At 40.0% G+C, this 21,544-nt stretch overlaps 1 protein-coding gene and 1 long non-coding RNA gene across 2 annotated transcripts in view; both read left to right on the top strand.

The window, feature by feature from the left end:
- LOC124163840 (transmembrane protein 26) overlaps window positions 1-2,684 on the top strand; it is a 48,539-nt gene extending 45,855 nt beyond the window's left edge. Inside the window, exons 5-7 of the mRNA XM_046540945.1 lie at window positions 219-236; window positions 1,110-1,116; window positions 2,452-2,684. Coding sequence (XP_046396901.1) covers window positions 219-236; window positions 1,110-1,116; window positions 2,452-2,684 — 258 coding nt within the window. The remainder of the gene's footprint in view (window positions 1-218; window positions 237-1,109; window positions 1,117-2,451) is intronic.
- Window positions 2,685-9,624: 6,940 nt separating this feature from the next.
- On the top strand, window positions 9,625-18,117 carry LOC124164157. The gene is made up of 3 exons (XR_006865972.1): window positions 9,625-9,858; window positions 12,663-12,805; window positions 16,674-18,117. It is a non-coding gene; the product is annotated as an uncharacterized LOC124164157 (long non-coding RNA).
- Window positions 18,118-21,544: the final 3,427 nt, after the last annotated feature.

Here is a 21,544-nt window from a genome sequence, read left to right as displayed (position 1 = left end):
AATAAATTCTACAGAGATTTTTAAAGTCATACATTTTAATGGTCATTTTTATTTTTATATACATGAATTATTTCTTTAAATAATCGAAGACCACTAAAACTATATTAATTACTATAAAATTGAGGTCATGAAAAGAAATCGATTCATCACGAATACTGCAAAAGGGGATCCTCCGGTCGGCCTGTAAATGTGTTGTCACCTAGCGCTCATTGGTAAAGCACAAGAAAACAGAGAGCGTTTCAGAAATTCACAGAGTTCTGCGGTGGGAGAGTTTACAGGAAGAGGAGGAAAAGGAGTGGTATGTTCAATAATAGGTGGGGAGAAAGCATGGGAGGAGTTTGGGAATGACATTTCGAAACCCAGCTTTGTTGGAAAAGATGACCACCAGTTCAAGATGAAGTGTCAGTCACAAAGGACAAATGCAAAGCGGTTCTCCTTCTTGAGTAGGATCATAAGGGACTGGAACGACGTACCAGCAAAACTTTTTGAGCCCTTCCCGAAAAATTTGCATATTTTAAAAAAGAGGTTGAAGAAGTAGGGACCAATGGTTTCTTATCACGTTTCAAATTGTTTTGCATCCTAAGTTCGTGTTACTACCAGGATGATGGTCTAATTGTAACAATTTAATGACGATAATAATAATAAATGTGTCACTCTTCGCCTTCCGCATTGCTGACCGACAAATTGATCCGAGTTTCACGGAGAAATAAGGTATTACTAGGGGTATTAGCCGAAATTTATACACATGATGATTTGATCTATCAAGTTCATAACTTTTCTATGACATTCCTCGCAATTACAAATATTATAAAAATATTGCAAAAAAAGCGGATCGCATTGCATTTTTGAAAGCCGATTAAAATGCGACCGAAGTGGCAACAGAAATCAGACTTCTCTGGGATGGGATTGGGCCTCCTCTATGCAGTCTCCTTGAACTCGATCAAACGGACCTGCATGGAGGAAGCACCATTTCGTCTCATTGAAGATTGCTGCCGATTCGGAAGCGTTTTAATCGGTTTTCAAAAATGGCCGATGAGAGCATACTGATCTATTTATTTTCAATATTTTCTACAGAGTATTTGTACAATTGTACAGCCGTAACACGCAAGGATTGTCGTTGAAAACTTGTGAATTTGATAAATTATACAGCGAGGGGCGGATTCAGGACCAAATTTAGGGGAGGGGATCATGGACTGTGTCCGGGGAGTATAGAATATCCCCTGTAAAGAGATTCTATTCCCGTGTAAAAAGTTTTTAAAAACCTATCACTTCTTGAACACTCCATGGAAACCTACCTTAATCGGTAGAATACTATACTATACTATTGCTCTATCCTACTTCAACCTAGTGAAAACCACAAGTCGCAAAACATTTTTCGAGAAAAACAATTACTAAAAAAAAAGCTTCGTAATATATTTATCATTTACAGTTAGGATCAATCTACTATAAATTCATGATGAATAATCAAAATTTTACAATTTCAACAGAAATTATATTTTAAACTCGTTAGAACAAGCATATGCCACTCTTCCACATTGTGATAAAACGCGTTACGCGTGTTTATGATAAAAAAAAAGCCCCGAAAAAGGCCTAAGGCCGTGACTGGTATCTCTGCCAGTTCTTACAATTTTTGTCTGCCGTTTGTTCATTAAGGATCGTATTTATCTAACCTGCTTAAATTGAATCCCGGGAATTCCAAACAATTATTTTCTGGCTGTTACAAGATATGGACTAGTGGGTACCAAAATGACTCAGGTGCCATTAACAAGCTTCTCCGCGATGCTCAAATTCCTCATTACCATCGATTTTTTTTACCCCCGAGTGTCCCAAAAAGGTAGATGCCAAGAGACATTTGACAAGACTGTAATAGATAGAAAATTTAGTGTTTTGACACATTTTCCTAGGGTTTCAGACGCTTTGGAGGGGGTCAAAAGGGGACTTATTGTCGCATCTCGTCTCGTTCACCCCAAACATTTGTATGAACCAGTCAGCCAGTAAGTGGTCGGCAGTGGGTATTATAGTATGCAGGCCACCCGGCGCAGAAGAGAAGTGGGAAGCTTGGAATTTTATGATCATATAGAATTTTTTTAATTTTACTCTGATCTTGTCAAGCTGTTTGCCTACCCTGCAGGATATCAAGCCGCCGAAGCAATATGACGTGACGTAACGAACTGTATTGAGAAAACGACGAAAAGTACTCAACCAAAAATAGCATTGAGGAATTTGGGAGCAGGAGATGCCCCTATGTACCAACTTAGAACGCAATCCTTGGAGCCGTATGTAAGCGCACAGCGGACAGACAAACATACGTCCTCTTTTATAAATATAGAAGACAGATTTCTTATGAAACTACGAAATTTTAATTATTCATCACGAATGCTCAACATTCCCACAAATCTACACCTGAAGTAATCAATTTCAATCTACTAATTAGTTTTTTTCGTCAGGGAGACGAGATCTGCTGCTGCTCCGTAGACGCCTGGGCCATCGTGATCAACATGGTTCTGCAGGACGCCCCTTTCGTCGCCTTTCGACTTCTCCTCATCATCCACTTCCGCATCGTCTCCTACCTGAACGTCTTCTTCGCATGCAAGAACACGCTCGTCATCCTGTTGCAGCTCTATCGCCTCTACGTGGTGCAAGTTGAGCGAAGGAAGCAGGCCAGGCGACGCAAAGGAAGGTGAGAGGCGACCAAGAATCTCAGACATATAGAAACAAACTAATAACATCACAACTCACTTAATTCCATTGATCATCCCCCTTCATGCAAGTTTTTTTATGTAGCTCTTAAATAAAGAGCGCGGATTTTGAAAACTGTACCCCTAATTTGCATGAATTACCATGAGGAAAAATTGCCTCGGTTCGGGAATCGAACTAAAAACCTTTGGCATTCCAGGCCACTGTGCAGACCACAACGCTATTCAGATTCCTCAATTTCCATAGAAAATTTAGTAGTACCAAGAGCCTAGGTACAATTGCCATGGGAGTTAAAGAACCAGGATAGAATAGTGGTCGATGACTGCTAATTTCCGGGTTCTCCAGCCGCGTCTGTCGTTTATGGTTGACTACAGTTTCGGAAGCCATCCTGCTTCCGTCTTCAGGTCGAAGGTGAGAAGTTTTCATTTTTTGCCGTCTTATATAGCACTGGCCGATCTCCTCCTGTGCGCTGATTGGTCAGAACTCTCTTCCAAACGTTGCTGATTGGGTAGCCGTTGTCCCTGTTAATATTTTGTCTTTTGTGAATTTCAATTGCTTCCCTGATTTGCCTTGGGTAGTAGCGACTCTCTTTTGCCACTATCTTCGCTTTTTCGAATTCAATGTTATGGCCGGCCTCACTCCAAACATGCTCTGCAATGGCTGACAAGTGCAGTTGTTTTTATTGGTAGCTCTCACATGCTCCTTCATCCTAGTCGCCATTCCTCGGCATGTTTCGCCAACATATGATTTTCCGCAGGAGCATGGCACTGTGTACACGCCTTCGCATAGTGCCTGCGGGATACGATCTTTTGGTCCAGGTACAATGTTTTGTATCTTGGTCACGCAATTGAACCTTGTGACCACGTCATGCTTCCTTAGTATCCTAGCAATACATTCTGACACTCCTGCTATGAATGGAATTGTAAGCCGTGCCGCAGGTTTGGTCAATTCCTCCTCCTCTGTGGCCTGGCGTTCTTCAGATGGTCGTGAGTGCATCTTTTTGACCTTAGCGGCCCTTTTGAGGACCATTTTCCGGTCGTAGCCATTCCTAATTAGTGCTTTGGTCAGGTGCTTCTTCTCTGAATCTAATGATTCGGCGTCGGAAATGGTGAAGGCTCGGTGGAGTAGAGATGTTACCACCGAGGCCTTCTGGGCGGGATGGTGGTGTGATGCTGCGTTCAGGTATCGGTCCGTGTGCGTTTCCTTTCTATACACCGCATGTCCAAGACTGCCATCGTCTTTCCTCTTAATCATCACGTCCAAGAAGGGCAACTTGCCTTCGCATTCCTTTTCCATTGTGAAGCGGATCCTTCGGTGTTGTTTGTTGAGATATATCAAAAATTTGTCCAATTCATCTGCACCGTGTGGCCATACGATGAACGTGTCATCAACATACCGAAGCCAAAGCTTTGGTTGCTTGTGGTAGGTACTCACGGCCTCCTCCTCAAACTTTTCCATAAAGAGGTTGGCCAACACAGGGGAAAGGGGCGAACCCATTGCTGCTCCGTCGGATTGTTCATAATAGTTGTCATTCCACAGGAAGAAGTTGTTCCTCAGGCAGTGCTCCACAAGCTTGATGGTCTTCGGTACGTTAGTTTGCAAGAGAGTACTTTAGGGTGTTGCTTAAAATTTCAGCCCGATTGTTTAGAGGTCGCTCAAAGAGCATAAATGCAATAACTTTCAAATTTCCCGATTTTAGGAAATAACATCATTTTCAGGGGTAACGCAGAATTTTACGAAAAAATAAACAACACCCTAGAGTACTTGCATTCGCAAGGTAATGAATTAGATAGAGATAATGGATAAAAATTGTTAATTCCAATGAATAATTTATTCAGCAATCGCATAACGGTAGAAATTGTAATAATGAATGAAGTGTAAGAGCGTTACGTTTAGAAAATCGCTATAAAAGTAAAATTCATTATAATTTTTACGCCACCAAAATTTATACGCTAACTTAGTACTATGAGCCTCGGTAAAATTGCTACCGGTATTAAATACAAAATTAACTTAAATAAAAAAAATTAATTTGGGAAGAGTCATGACCCCTGTAACTCCTCCTAAAATCCGCCCCTGATTGCACCCCTGGGGTCGATATGAACGAATCTCCTGCAAGACGGACTTGTTGGGGCCTCCTCTAAGAGTCCGTGGCTAAAATACAGCGAGACACGACACGACGCGAACATTAAACAAAGAAAAAACGGTCGCGTCATTGTCATCCGCTCCGCTGTATGTGAACGCGGTTTCACAAGCAATGAGTTTTTGCATGAGCTCGCGTTCAAATGATCAACGTCAGCAAACCGTCGAACGCAAACAAAGGTCACGCACGCACGTAACGTATTTCTTTGGATTTTTTTATTATTTTATAGTTCCCTGCATTAGGCTGTCTAGTGCTACTTTCTTTCAAGCTGGCTTCAATCAGTTAGTTTTTGAGTCATGGCATATTAGTACAGGTTTATTTAAGGGGAAGGGGCATGTAAAGATACGAGAGCAGTATTTAGGACTTTTTGTTTCACAAGGAGGTTACGTAACCAGGGATGGCAAGCCAAACAAAACGAAAGTCGGAACCAGTAAAATTTCAATAGTTTCGTTCCCGGGAGCGAAATGTGGAAACGAAACGAAATGGATTTAAACTCAGGGAGCTAAACTCGAAAAAAGAGTCGAAACGAAATCGGAGTCAAAACTACTTCGGGTCGAAACTAAAACTCTGGAACGAAACGAAACACAGATTATGTTTCGCACCGGAGGGACCACGTACTTCACCTTCGAACAGTTTAGTTTCGACCCACGCACCGAGTGCGAGGTATAGTTGAATGAAGTAGAGGTTCGACCTACCGCTTTTATATGCATGGAGCACTCATATTTTTACCACAAACATCTACATCTACATAATACCCTGCGAGCCACCTCAAGGGTGTTTGGCAGGGGGTGATCAATCACCAATCTCCTACAAGATCAAGAGGACCGCCACATGCACACCGCACGGTCATAGAAATATTACGCACACTAGAAATATATACATGCTTATTCATAAAAAATTGCTAATGGTTAGTAATTCCTCGTGCAAATACATGCAAGGTTATAATTATGAAAAAACATGCAATGAGTGATCCTAGCGAGCGACGCCATTAATCCTATCAATTGAGACAACCTTAATAGTACGAGGGAAGAATGACATTTTTAAATCTCTCTGTTTCGCAGTCTATTTCTTTTATTTTATTCTCATGATCACGTCTACTATAGTACAATGGTAAACGAAGGATATGATTCACGTCGTCTGAGAAAATATTTTCTTCGAATTTCCAAAGTAAGTTAAGCCTATACTTCGATCTACGCTCCTGTAAAAATTCCCATCCTAACTCGTGTAACATACTGGAAACACTGAACTTTTTGTCGTAACAACTCATCACAAATCTGGCCGCCATGCGCTGTACTCGATTGATTTCAGCTATCAGTCCTACTTCGTAATGGTCCCACACGCTAGCAGCATATTCCAAGTGAGGCCAAACAGGAGAACGGTGAATGCGAACTGGCCATTATATTGTTAAGTTCAATGTTTTAACCTTTCTACAAGTATGTCGAATAGGTCGAAACTATTCCCTCTCATCCCCCTCCATTCAACTTCTGTGGTCGAAACTTAACTATGAGCAGCGGAGTTTCGATTAATTTAGTTTCGTTCCCGGGGGTAAAGTTTCGTCCCTGGTCGAAACTATAAACTCCTCGGTGATTTTAATTTCGGGCGGCAACGAAACTAAACCTGGGCCCCGTGTTTTTGTTTCCCCCGGTCGAAACGAAACATTTTCGTTTCGTTTCACTTGCCATCCCTGGTTGTAACAGAGATAAGAGAGCAACTTATGTTGAGTCGGAGGCAAAGAAAACAGCAAAGGTATTCAGTGAAGTTTTTAGACTGTTAAGCAGAGGAGTTATTTTGAGATACCTACGGATGTTATTATTGCTTACGATCCAGGGTGCGCTGATGATCTAACGGATGATGACGGTATGGTATGGTATTTGGAGGAGGCGACCGACAGCTTAGGTCATTTGCGCCATGAGGGATGGCTAGGTAAGGAAGGGTGGAGAGAAGCCCGGCGTGGGCATTAGCCTGCTCTTAACGAAAGGCGCCAAGGGGACCACGGCTTAACGTCCCATCCGACGGACAAAGTGTTGCGCTTGAAATATCCTCCACACAACATTCAAGCAGGGATCGGGCAGTCTCTGAAAATTCTCTGCCGCTGCCGGGCTTTGAACCCGAGCCCACCGGGTGGGAAGCCAACACTCTAGCCACCATACCAACCCGATCCCCACGTATGATGACGTTTACTGTTGACAAACAGAGGGCATGACGAAGAGGGCAGGGGCGGTCCTGCCAGGTCGGCTATCGCCGAGGGCCCCGAGATTAGGAGGCCCCCACAACGCTCGCGTCTTTAGTGAAGCTAGTAAATGAAAGGTGTAATAAAAATAGATTCAGATACCTGAACCAAAGTTTTTGCAATAATAAAATTCTACGTTGTCATTAGTTACTTTATTCACAACATACTTAGGGTAAAAGATTATATAAAAACTAATTATTATAAAGTTGCTAGAAGATAAATGATAACTTGATACTTTTATGAAAGGATCATTCGAAAAGGTTATTTTTGAGTTTAAAAAAAATATATTCCAGTGCAGTTTCAAGGAGAAAATTCACTGAATAGATAATAGAACCATACCTAATACATTTTTTTGAATTTATCAGCCGTGAAATTTTCTATTATCATTTTTTTAATGACGAACTTGCAATTTTTATTAATTTTTATACGTGTAGTTCTAAAGAGCCGGAATAGCGTCAAAATCCATTTCCGGGCATGCAATTTTCTAAAATTTTCTGGGGGAAGTCCCCCGAATGAGGAGGGCCCCATCATGAGCCCCAGCCGAGGGCCCCAAATCACTCCAGACCGCCCCTGGAAGAGTGTGGCGAAAAGCCACCATTTGGAAAGCAGCGCTGCCCGCCCATATGAGCCACATGTAAAAAATACAAACACCCTCAGCGGATATATCTAGCAACTATAAAGAATCGAACTCTTCATTAATAAATCAATCAGTATCGCGAGTATCGATAGGAGTTAATAAAAAATAACTCTTCTTATTTCCAGCAAACGTTTCGAAACATAATGTATTCCATCCTCAGGGCTTATGATTAATGAAATAGTGCTTAATCCATTTATGCCCACCGTAGCCATTTGGCTACATCCTACCATTCTGAGTATATGAGGCTCTTGAAGAAAACCCGCACTCCTTTTTGCATTCAAACTGTCACAAATAAGTTGCTAAACAATGACCAATTATTATTTTACTTTTGAAGCCGGTCGAAAGAAGCCCACTGACGCCTATAACCTGTAAATTACATTCCAATACCATGAAAGAAAACAGGAAATGGCATTGCATAGATTATTTTAACTTTCCTTCATCCAAAAATATGCTTGTCCTGAATATTCATCATTTCTATTAAGGTCAATCCTAGATATCGGATAACATTAGATTCTAACCTCGTTTCCACCCACTGCAGCTATACGGCTACGGGTCGTTCTGAAGATGCAAAATCATATCATTACAGAAATTAAGAACTTAATGAATTAAGATACAAGACAGCATCATCAATATATTTCAAAGACAACATTAGGAGCAACGTGCCTAAATATCTTCGTAGTCGCAATTAGAAATTTTTATGTGTGGAAATGGGTTAATCCATTTTTTCAACATTAAAAATAAAACTATTATATTCACTTCATTTGGGATAAAAAGAATTAAAACAAATTAAAAACGTGAAAGTATATTTTTTAAGTTGTATCGCGGCAATGTTGTTCAAAATTGACAACAGTATTTCTCCTCAACATGCACCGAGCTACATATCAATGGCTAAACTCTAACAACACGTATCTCAAATTCGACCGCTTTGAGACAGGTATCTTAAACAAAGTGTAATAACATTACAAAATAAAATACAAGCAAAAACAACTCTTCATTTGCAAATGAATGCTTCCTTTCAGTTTTATGAACTTTTTGATTTTTATTTCAGTGTGCAAGTAAAAGAAATTAATAGTTTTTTTGCTCTCCTGAAAAGTTGTTATTTTTGAGATACTTGTTATTAGAACTTAGCCATCGATATACGTATTATTATTACATTGCGCGAGCAATTACGTTGCAGGATGTAGCTTTAATGAAGCGTAAAACAGTGAAATGTGTTTAGTTTGTGGTGAATTTGATACAAAAACTGAGCTGTGGTATAGATGTGTGTTTTGTGGGAAATGGGCACATGCTGATTGCAGTGGGTTTGATTCGCCTGAAAACTACATAAGTATGTGATTTTTGTTCCTCAAGCTAATTATTTCCTTCTGAAAGAGTAGGTACTTCTTACCTTCTAATATTCATTTGTTTATCCGTGCTCTTCAATATGCCTAATAATTACGTAAATAGCGTTATCACAAATAAACAATTAGCAATCTAATTATTTTCTTATTTTTTTTACCACTGTCGGGATTACCCCAAAGGCCTGTCGAAATTACCCCAGTGACAGGGGAAATACCGACATCTGGTAACAGTCACAGAAAACTTTTTTACTTCATAAATGACATTAGTTTGTTAACATAACATATACGGATGTAGAAAATTCGAACTAATTTGCATATAGTTCAATGAACGATGTAACTAAATTAGTAAAAAACATAAAGTTAAAAATGTCTTAATGTGTCGGAATTGCCCCGGTCTACCCTACAACCTTCATTTTTCCTCCTACCACAGTTATTAAGCCCAGGTTTACGCATAGACTTTATATGATCCTTTTTAAAATATATTCTCTCATAATTTGGCGCCTGCGTCGCGCCATGAGATTCCAGGGAGTTTCCAAATGATGAGAAACACAGCTCATACTTCTGTTCTTGAAGGGTGAGGGCATCGCCTTCAACTAGCAAGAGCGTTCGTCGGGATAAAGTGGTGGACCCTCTGTCTGGGAGCGTGTCGGTGGTCGGCGGTCCTGATTTGTATCGCTTCGGCCGAGGACTGCGTCTGGAGGGGGCGAGGAGGTCAGAGGAGGATGAGGAGGGCTCGGAGGGCGAGGATCAACTCAAGTCGGTGCGGTCGAGTCCATCCGCAGCGACCACGCCGGACAGCGCCTCTAGATACAAGGTGGGCAAGGTCCTATGATACCTCGATTGTTGAATAAAGCCTGAATCACACGATCACTTTCTTTCGACGCGAAAAGTGATCACTAGTGCGATCGTTTTTCGCGACGGGAATTTAAGCGATCGCTCGAGTGATCATTTTTCTGAATCACACGGTCCCTCCCGCCGTCGCCTTTCGCATCACTTCCGATATCACAGCTCGTTGTTAGAGAACCCGCATCAAGAAAATATACAGCGTGTTTGTTCCCACGATTGTCAAACGTTGCGCTGCAATCGCACCATACGGGAATGCGTTTTGATTGGCTGATATGGGGTTTTAGTGAAGGATTTCAGCGACGGAGAAAGCGACCGGACGAGTGATGAAAAAAAGTGATGGGAATCCTTATCATTAGAGCGATTGCGAAAAACAATTTCCGGCGACGATCATTTGCGAGTGATCACTCTAGCGATTGCGATAGTGATCATTCGGAAATGACAGATAAAATGATCGTGAGATTTTCGCTTAACTTGGTTAGAACGTCATTTAACGACCATGTTATCATTGACGCTATTCAGAGTGACACGATAAAAGGGTAATGTATTTAACTAATTAATAAATAACACAGGATAAATAAAATACTACGATTTTTCATGGAATACATACTTGATTAAGATTAATGGTATAAATTCAACTTAATTTATGAATAATGGTGTTATGCTATTTAAATTTTATGAAAAAAAACTCATCAAAATGTAATGTTTTATGCAACGAATACAGTATAATGTTTAAGGAATACAGGGCCATCTAAAGCTTGTGAGTGGGAAAATGGAGGGACCAGGGTGGCAGGGAAGTCAAGAAGTGTGTGAATTTTCGCCAGGGTTATGATCACTGTTTACCGGTCTTCCAGCTTTGGTGCAGTCTTAAAGTCAATGTGTCGTCATGGCGCACGGACCAATAATTGCGCTTCGAACATACGTTTGCAGATAAGTGCTTGGACAGGGTCTGCGCGTGACCGATCTTGAAATACGATCGACATATCGATTTTTCTTTTGATTTGTCAATCGTAGATGTACAATCAAGTTTGAGCGATTTTTAATGCTTTATGACGAAATTCACGGCTTTTTCCAGGTTTTATGACGGTAGAAAAAATTCACGGCTCACTCACGGTTTTCAGGTTTTCACGGTTTATTTATTTATTTATTTAAGGAGTTGCTCACATACAGCATTTCTGCCAATTTATAGTGACGCAGTAACAAACATAAAATTTTAAAATAAAAAATTTGAACAGAGAGCAGTGGCATAAGATAGTAAAGAACGAAATAGAAGGCACGAGGAAAGGGAGGTGGAGAGGGAGGTTTATTTATAAGCCGAGGAATGGGACATGGCAGGTTTGATAAATGAGTTTAAGAGCAGAAAAAACGGGTCAATATTGTCTGGTAATGAATTGAGCAAGGAGCAAAGGCGGTGTTGGAGTGAGCGCTCAACGAGGGATAGTCTAGTTGAGTGGGAGCCCTGATATATACCTACTATTTCCATCATTCCCTCATTTCTTTCTCCCCAAATATTTCTCTTCCATCTTTGCTTGTAATCACTCTGATTTTACCTGAATATTAACAACCATCCAGTGAAAAATGTTCCACTTTTTTAGACACCCAGTACATCGACCTTTTCTCTCAAGATCTTCGATATCATCACACTCCTGCTTTAGCCACCTTTCCCTAGCCTTTCGCCTTTCTCTCCTTAGTTAATTGATCAATTTGCGATACAAGATTCTGTTCTCTTTCCCACTTCTATTTTTGTATTGCCTTCTTTGTGGCAGAGCCCTGAAAAATTCAGGAGTCGTCAAGCGTATTGTGGGAAGATTTTCGAATGAGAACGTAAAACAAAGGTGCTATATCGCACTCGTCCGACCACACCTGGAATATGCAGACAGCGTATGGGATCCGGTGCAGAAGGACTAAATCCGTGAACTGAATAAAATACAAAGGGAAGCCGCGCGTTTCGACAGAAACTGCTCTGCTCTGCACGGACAGCGTTACTCAGATGTTAATACGCGAATTAGCCTTGGAGCCGCTGGAGACTCGGAGGCTGCGCGCTAGCTAACATTAGATTGCTTGAACAATTCAGCATATGTGTCTTAAAGAGCTACACGGAGAACATCATCGTAGAGCCTCATAATAATTCCAGGTCCAACAGAAGCGATAAATTAAGAGAGATATTTTGCCGAACAAATAGATATGGGAATTCCCTTTTCCACAGAACCATTAAGGGCTTTAATAAATGTTAGTCTTAATTTTGTTTGAGTATTTGCAACTCATATTTAACGACTGGTATCCTAATACCCCTTGTCAAACCCCTATTGAGGTGGCTTGCGGAGCAGTATGTAGATGTATTAAAATGATGATGAAATATTATTAATAATTATAATCCTATGTGCGAAAATAGATATCACCCATACATTCAAACTTATTAATCACGCTTAACCGTGATTTTGCGGTGATGTTTTTACGTGGTGTGAATGACCCCAGGAGTGAAATCAGATGCCAAGGCCATTAGATTTCCAAATAGAAACAATTCGGTATGATTACTCAAAATTTATTTGAAAGTTGAAGAAATGAATGATATCGATTCGGTCACGTGTGCACAATTATTTATAGTCCTCTCATTAATTATTTCATACACCAATCAACCGATGTAGAAAGAGTTCATGTATCAATATATTTCCACCTGGTCCTTAAGACTGGTCTAACTGGTCAACTAGTCTAATTAATTAGAAATTAAAAACCAAAAAGTAAGCAGAGAATTATCACATAGTTCTCCTTCCGCAGTGCCGCCGGAAATCCCTGTCGACAGGAAACCTGAGAGGAGGATCTGAAGGGCATTCTGACGAGGGGAGTGAGGAGGGAGGTGGTGGTGGTCTAGAAGAAGTGGTGACCTTGAAGGAACTGCGCGAAATACGAAGGCGTGCCAGGTGAGCCTTTTTATTTTTATAATAATTTTTTATAATATTATATAAATAAATATAGTATTTTTATAATAAACACAGGCTGGTGCACTTTAAACTGCTTCATATATGTACAGACCATGGCAATACGATATTGCACATCCTACTTTTAATGATTGAAGATATTGAAATTGTTTTCGTAATAAATAAATAAATAAATATGGAAGGAAAAGAAAATAAAAATATGATTTGTTAAAAATATTCTTCGTAAACAAAAAAAAAACATTTTGATCATCAAAATATGATTTCTTAAAAATATTCTCCGTGAAATGAGAAACTTTTCCATAAAAATATTAAAAATGATTAATATGGGAAAAAGCAAAGAAATTACATCAAAATGTGATTTTTTTAATGCCACTCGTAAGCAAAACAGAGAAAAATAATACTTTCCAATGATAAAAATAATAAGTGCAAAAAACGTAAAAAATAAAATATAATGAAAAAGAAATTTTTCGCAAATGTTGCGGAAAATATCTTCTATATTATTTCTACTGTATATATACCTTTTTCTCAACTTATACGCAACTAAACTCTACAAATAGGGTACCAAAATGCACAGAATTTATCAGAAAACATTCGACGGCATATCTTATTTCCTAAATATTGCTATTGTTTCCTAAAATTGGTTTTTAAATAATTAAAAAAAACAAAAACCAGTAAATATTCCTGACGTTAACGGTGCACAAACTGATACATTTGTTCATTTGCAACAATATCTCGCATTCTTTAAATAACTTTGATCAAAATGCGGCTGATTCCACATTCAAGTCACCTGTTGATACGTAAGTATGAGTCAGCATGTGCGTTTAACAGAGGATAGTGTAATTACTTCCAATGTTTTGTTTAAAGAGGTTCTCTGACCTCAATTTGTACATGACAATTCCAATTAAATTTGTACATAAGACCCTCCCTTTTTTTTCTACATTTAAAAATTAGAAACGCGCCTATCCCTCTGTGGACCTGCATTGAAAAGAGCGGGGAAGCCCGCTGGGAGCGGGCGCATCACGCTCGTTAACATTTACATTGTTACATTGTTTCAAAATTATCAATGTCTACATTAAGTTTCCCGTAAACACAAACCTAGTTCCACAATGGCAACATGACCAAAGCGTTGAAAATAAATTCAACAGTTCAATGGCTGTTTAGAGTGATCGCACAGCTTACCGTAACAGCAGCTGATCGCTCCTGTGGCGCCTCATACTGTATGTACACGTTGTAAATCCTCGTGACGAATGTATTATGACCCACATTCCGACGTGACTCGCAATGGGAACCAGCAACAGAGAAAGAATCACGACAGTTTATTTCCGTGTTGCACTCGCTCACTCATCACAAGAGAAAATGCAGTTCGTAAGTTATTTTCTTCTTCGTCGTAATAGTTTCTTGTGAAACTTATAAATAGATAGTCCAGTTTCAGGCGTTTCAGTGATTACTGGCGCTTTCAAAATCACCCTAAAAAGGTTTGAATTGAAGGGAGATGGAAAAAAATATTTTTAACTTATTAATGTATATAAATTGGGAAGAAGTACTCGAACCATATTCCAGGCAAGGTTTATCATTCGGCGCTTCGAAAGGGTAAAATAATGATTTTTTTTGCTAACAGCGAGTCAAGTATGATTATGAACTGACAATGGTAAATATGTCATTGAATCTTTCAAGATTTGATGAGAAAACTAATTAAACCCACGGAGCAAAAAAACGATTTTTACGAAATTTAAATGGGTAGGAACATGCTCCTGGCTTTACCCTTTACCATTACAGTACGAATACCTCTATATAGTTTCGTAATTAATCCACGCTACCACCATAAGCCATTAAGTAAAAGTTATGCCAATTTAGTAAGCGTTTGAATGAATACCTTAGTAAGCGTTTGAATGATTACCTCTGAGCTTTGAAATGCTAATTGCATCCAGATACCGTAATTGACGTTTCAAACCTAATTACGTTTAAGAGCCCTGTAGTTGCGCATATTCATGCAGCCAAAGTGAAGGGCTTAAAATGTATTTCGTTTAAAAGGAATGGGTAATCATATGTCTCATGCAAGGTTCTAAAATGGGTGGAAAAATCAAAATAGGTTATTTATGCGAAGGCTAACACGGTGAAAAACAATTAATTCTACTTCCTTCCTTCAGGTTTTCACCGCGTTTATGTAGCTAGTGACAACAGTTTCGCGATACGTTATTAGGCGCGATTATTGTATCGCGATTAGGCGTCTTCAGGTTGAAGTTATTTTCGCTTGAATTGGACAGTCTTAACACTAAAAAAGCGTGGCACGCAAGAAATTGACCCCTTTCTCTTTAACATAATTTTTTCAGGCTTAATTGTCAAATGTTTGGGTTGAGGTTTTTGGATTTTCATGATAAATTACGTGAAACATTTATACGAATATTTATTTTAGTTTGACCACTGTATCATTTTCTGAATTTTTGTCCTCGTTTCGCCGCTAATACTTCTCCGTGTGATGATAAATCGTTCACAGCGGGGTCATCGGGGTCTCAGAATTCCGCAATTCCACGCAATAATTTTTCGTGTAATCCCAACTATAATTAGCTTACTAAAAAGCAACGAACTTTGTTCACAGGGAGAGCGAGACACGGTTAAATAGAGAGAGGCGCAGCAGAAAGGGAAAAGGGTGAAATAAAGGTGGCAGTGAATATCAATGATTCAAAATGGCATTCCACCTCTTTTAAATGTTAAGTAAAATCACTGCCTTGCCACACGTTAGCTGCTGTTGGTGTACAGCATTTTTATACGAAATCCCCATACATGAGCGCTGTTCCATTCAGATAAAGTGAAAGGTATTTTTAAAATTCGAACATGAAATCAGAGAAAATTCAGGAAAACCGTTTTTTTAACTATCTGGGCAGTAGCTGCATGTTGGTGATTGATCACCCCCTGCCAAACACCCTAGAGGTGGCTCGCAGGGTATTATCGAGGATATCCTCTCTGGTATTACGTAGATGTAGCTATGATGCCATGGCGCGGCGTAGTGTTGCTCACTCTTTCTTTAATCAGCCAGTAATAGCTAAGAGCTTATTCAGCTTAAGGTAAAGAGCCAATCCTGCGGATCTCATGTGCTCTTTATGGAACGGAAGAAGCGTTGAATTCGGATAGCCGTCCCGATATAAATATAGCCGACTATGAAGTAGAGAGATGCATTCCTTGCTAGGCAACTGGATGTAGCTTCATTTAAAATTGTTTTAAAAATTTGCACTTTGCTTCGTATATGAAAGCAAACTAATATACTAATTGAGTTGATACAATGACTCGAATGAGATACACAGTACCTACAATAGGCAGTGAAGGTCTTTGCAAAGGCGCAGCGCAGTGTTTGTCTGAAAAATGATAATGCTGCTTTGCCCATCACGGCAAAGTAGGAAATGCCTATCATCATTGTGTGCCATGTATTCTTTGATTACCTAGAAAAAATGAAAGGATACCCTATACTTTCAGAAAAACTATTCCAAGACTCACTGCTGCTAACGTAATAGCTCGTCATTACATTGCCCAGACATTATGAAATGTAACTGCAACGAACAACGGAGTGTCAGACGAGAAATGACCTTGGAATAGAAGTGGCCTCCTTAGCAGATGCATCGCGGGCAGTGCCACACGAAGCCACAAAAAAATTCTGGGGGAGGAAGCTGAAGGGCCCAGAGTACTCCCTGGCTAGCAGTGGCTACGTGCCTGGTAACAACTAATAACCGATACAACTACTACAACCGCTGGATATTAGTAAAATTAGAAATTGCAATATTTCATTTGGACAATTAATCACACTTGCCTCTTTCGGCCCTCCCAATTTCAATGTCTTCCGTTTCTCTCTGCTTGGCAGGCAGGACCTCCTGCTGTTACTGGCGGCCGAGCCCGGGCTTCGCATCGGGCGCTTGGAGGCGGAGTGACGATGGCGCCGTCGGCTGGGGTTGGCGGCAGTAGCCTTCCTCTCCGCCCTCTCGCTCGCCACGTGCCTCGCCATGATCCATGCAGGCCTCGTCTCCAGGGCCGGCGACTCCCCGTCGCTCGTCCTGCACCAGCGGAGGCAGACCAAGCAGGTGGCACCGACGCCCGCACCCAGGAGGGACCGGCCGACACCCGCGGCGAGACAGTAGGCAACGCATCGGACACCACACGCCGGAGAAAGTTTTCTCGGGTATCCAACCGTGTGAGAGGCTCCACAGTACCCGAAGTTTCGAGGTCCGTCACGTTCGGCATCACTCACTCGATAAGTGTCACGAGCACGGGGACTCCACGAAAGCAGGTCCAAGAACACGGCGGTTAAGTGTTATTCCTATTGCCGTTTCGCGGGCATTTTTTCGGCGGCGCCACTAGGCAGCTGTATCTCGTTCTGCGTGACTCTCCATTAACAGCAGTGGCAGTGGTCTGTTTTAGATGACAATCGTCTCGTATGCGTTAAATGTGTTGCTTATATAATTTATTGGCTCAGTTACAAGTTATTGATGCCTGGACGCCTGGATATAGATACCTGGTAGCGATGCGACTGGCGATTTTGAAATCTGATTTTAATGCCCGCGTAGCGACATCAATTCTAGCGGCGGACTTTAGAATCCTCTAATGTAATGTAATATTCGTGGTTACGACATGAAGTTTGGTTTTGATTTGTTTGGGTTGAGCTCGCCCCAGACTTAGCCAAAGCTTTATGAATTTCGCACTTCCGAGGAAGGATGGCTAGCATCTGTTTCAGAGTTGCCTCGCACTCTGGGGTTTTGAGTTTGGGAGTGCCCAGGGGCATCACATAGGATTTGCTCTAAATCACGGCCTGAGAATCAACCTGCAGGTTAGTTGGGATAGATGAGGGTAGAGCTCACCGTGGACTAAGCCACAGGCGAGTGAATTTCACACATTAAAGCTAGGGGTGGGCTAGGTGCTCTCCCTTGGTCACCTAAGACTTTGCTTTCGTTCGGGGATTCTCTAAGACTTCACGAAAGAATATTAAAATTTGAGGAAGATTCTTCAGTTGGGTTTACTGAAGCCGCCATTCTCGTCGCTCACCGCAGAGCGATCGGTTTCCACAGGGAAATCGGATATACTTCGGGCTCTACACCGAAAATTATATCCGTCATATATTCATCCGTCATTATATACATCGGATTCAATACTTTTAAATGGCATTCCTCGCGAATTTACCATCTACTGTATCTACTGAAAATAAATAGTTCGCTCCAGGGGCGCAGCTTGGAATTAAGTCTGGGGGGTTTTAGGTGGAACTAACGACGGGGTGTGTGGGGTATGGTATACCCACCAGGATAAGCGGTAGGTACGAGATTAATATATTGCGGAATTTTATAGATAAATTGTTCAAAATGGTGAGGTTAACGGCTTTCTGAGGGATGTTTTATTAATCCTTACAATACTCTATTTTTAAAACCAATGAAATTAAGTAATATGGGTTGAACTTAAAAATTTCTCTGAGCTCTGGGGGGGTTTTAACCCCAAAACCCCCCTCGCTGCGCCACTGGTTCGCTCTGCCCTCATTGCCGCGCTGCAGATGTTTCTGAAAATCGACTAAAACTGCGCCCAGTAGAGCACAAATCAGGTTTCTACGGGATGGGCTGGATTCTCCTTTTTGTTATCATAAGCATATTTATCTTAGTCCTCTTAGCTTCACGTTCGGTGCCGCGTCGTCAGCCTTAATTCTCCGATGACGAGGAATGTGACGGACCTAGAAGCGTCGGATAACTCCTGGCCCAGCTGGAAGGGAACTCAAGAAAACTTTGTCCATTGAATCGCCCGGAAGACACCAAAACTTTATTCTCCATTTCGAACTGCCTGCTGTCGGGCATGAACATTGACATTGTTGATGGATGAGTCCCCGAATATGACACATGGAGGCTATTCAACTTCAATATGCTATCTTAACCTCGATCGGCCCTTTCAACCTCTGGACATAGCCACCAAATAATTACCATTCCTTCCACTCACCTTATATTCATTTCTCCAATCCGTTATGGCTTCGTCTTTCTTTGATCCAGTCCTCTTTGATCACTCCGTCATCGCTTAGCGCGGTATTTCGTCGTTGGTACCACTCACTGGTTTGTTTCAATAATGTAAATGCTGGTTTCTCTACTGGGGTTCAAGGGAGACGAATAAATTTCCCTATCCAATAACGCTAAGACACTTATACCACAAATATGCCCCCAACAAACACGAGCCTTAGGTACATGTTCACAATTAAAATATGACCATTTACTTTATGACCAAAAATATTATTCTTTCAACCGTTCCTAGATGGGTTTCACCTTAAGAATGCAGCTCGGTTGTCAGTGATTAAATTACGTTCCGTTATTTCCACATAGTGGTAAACACTGCACCTCTAGACGAAGTGGATAAAATACGGAATTCTTGAAATCATGTTCAAAACTTAGAAGCACCAGTTCACACATTTTTACCTTTTGAAAAGCTTGGTTATAACACAGAGCGTGGAGAGCGATAATGACGGGCTTGGGATCCCTTGGAGGAATTTATAACAAGTGGATATCTGCAATTCACATGCAGCGCCCTCACCAGACGATCCAGTTGTTATACTCGTGATCGAAAAATTAAGACTAGGAACTCGATAATTCCGTAGTGAGGAAAGCGACCAAGAAGTACGGTGAATACTCTCTGCGAGTAATTAAGTGATGTGGAAACTGCAAACATAGGTTCAACTGTTTTTACGACCACATCAGGAGGAGATAGTATTAAAAAAGAGTTTGTTGTGGGCATATCAGGAGGAGGTAGTATATTTCGATTTCTCTGAATTTCCGTTTTTTTTAATCCTTCATTTTATGGAAAAGAAGTTATTTTATTAAGCAAAAGTACCCATACATAAGAATTTTGTAGTAAATTGCAGCAAGGTACCAACATCAACAGAAAAAATTAAAAGAATAGGGAAGCCATTTGAATCAATGATTTGTTGGAACAATACTCAAAACTTTATTGGGATGATGGAAAGGAACTTGACTCTGAGGTACTCAGTATTTATGTTCACCAGGAGATCAAGCATATTTTAATGTACTTAACCTCTCGATGTAAACAACTTACTTCCAAAATAGCAAAAACACATCATTATCAGCACTACCATTTAAGCTCGTTGCAATATCAAATCTTCTTTTAGCTAACTTTAAGCACGACCGTATTCACTCATTTGCTCCAAAATTTCCACTGGCTCATTCGTTACTTACTATCTACTCGTTTATTCGCTATTTGTTGCTCGCTCTATAATTGAAAGTACCACATTACGAGGCATTACCTCTAACATTTGAATGAGAAAAAAGGTGACTTTCGAGCTATTAAGAGGGAAATTCCGTTTGTGAAGGAATTACCTTAAGAGAAAACTATGCATTAGGATATTTTGATAAAATTTTAAAATAAAAAAATTGCAAACCTTCTAACTATGCATGATCAAAAAAACATTAATGGAGGTGATTTTCACGTACAGAGACAAAATTAATTATCGAAATACCTTCTAAATATGCCCAAAATTAACATGTGACGGAAATACTGCCAGGTCAACCTCTCAAGTGTGATGATTTAAAGCATCTTCAAAACTCGAGTCGAAGTATAATTTGAAAACTTTTAATAAGGGACTGAATAATGTTTCAAATAATGATTTCATAAAATTCAATCATTTAGCTGTTGATTCGCGAAGATAAAATATTTCCAGCCTAGATATTAACTTGAGAGAAAAAGTTGACTTTTTCATGGAAATGCCCAAAAACATAACCTGTCACACATTTCATATTAAATTCGTTCGCCTTACGTCACGAAAGCTGTGGTTTTACCAATTCAAGAGCTACATACGTGAAAGATATACATAAATTCAAAAAAAAATGTACCAGCTACATTAATATTCGTGGAAACGGTAAAACAATCCGTAGAGGAAAATACATTTTTTAAATAAACGAGAGAAATTATTTTCAATCCATGAGATTAGGAGTCGAAATTCCATTACTATTTATCACGCTGAGGTGATCCGTAGAATTCAGTCGATTATTCAGTTTTTAGTTATTTTACGTACTACACTTTCATATTTATTTCTAGCAATTAAAATTGTTGACATCTAGGTACACCTCGAAAAATTAATTTCTTCGTGAACGGCGAATGTAATTCATGGTGAGTAAATGACCAAAGAAATAAAATTGTTCTATGTCCCATGAAAAGAGAAACAATATCCATTTGTAACTATGCATAGCCAAATTTGGCCAAGAATCAACTTTGAAATCTCAATAAAAATTTGTAAAAAATAGAAGGCCTAATGTCTATTTCAACCTGCTGCACCTTTTATACATAGTTTTAATTATACGTAACATTTTTAACAATCCCAGGTGAAGATAAAAGAATTAAAAGTATTTTCTGGGGACGAGTCGATTCTCGATTCCACCTATTCTCGGGCACGGAATCGGATTCAAAAATCGATTGCCTTACGTCGATTCCTATTCCATTGATTCCAGGAAGATAAACATTTTGAAAATCGACGATAAGTTTGGAGCATTAAGGCCGCCACACACCTGAGCCATTGTGCACTGCATATTTTTAAGTTAAAAACTTATGCCTGAAAAAGTAAAACCCTTTATTGTATTATTTAAGTTGAAGATATATTACTAAAAGACATTTTAGTATTATATATTCCATGTACCTACTTCTATTATATTTTAGTATATAATATTATACTAATATTTTTAATAATTATACACTTTTTGGGCCACT

Source organism: Ischnura elegans, chromosome 8 (assembly GCF_921293095.1).
Source record: "Ischnura elegans chromosome 8, ioIscEleg1.1, whole genome shotgun sequence".
In the NCBI taxonomy this organism is placed as follows: Eukaryota; Metazoa; Arthropoda; class Insecta; order Odonata; family Coenagrionidae; genus Ischnura; species Ischnura elegans.
The sequence above is the reverse complement of the archived record's forward strand: the minus strand, read 5'-3'. Positions and strand labels throughout refer to the sequence as shown.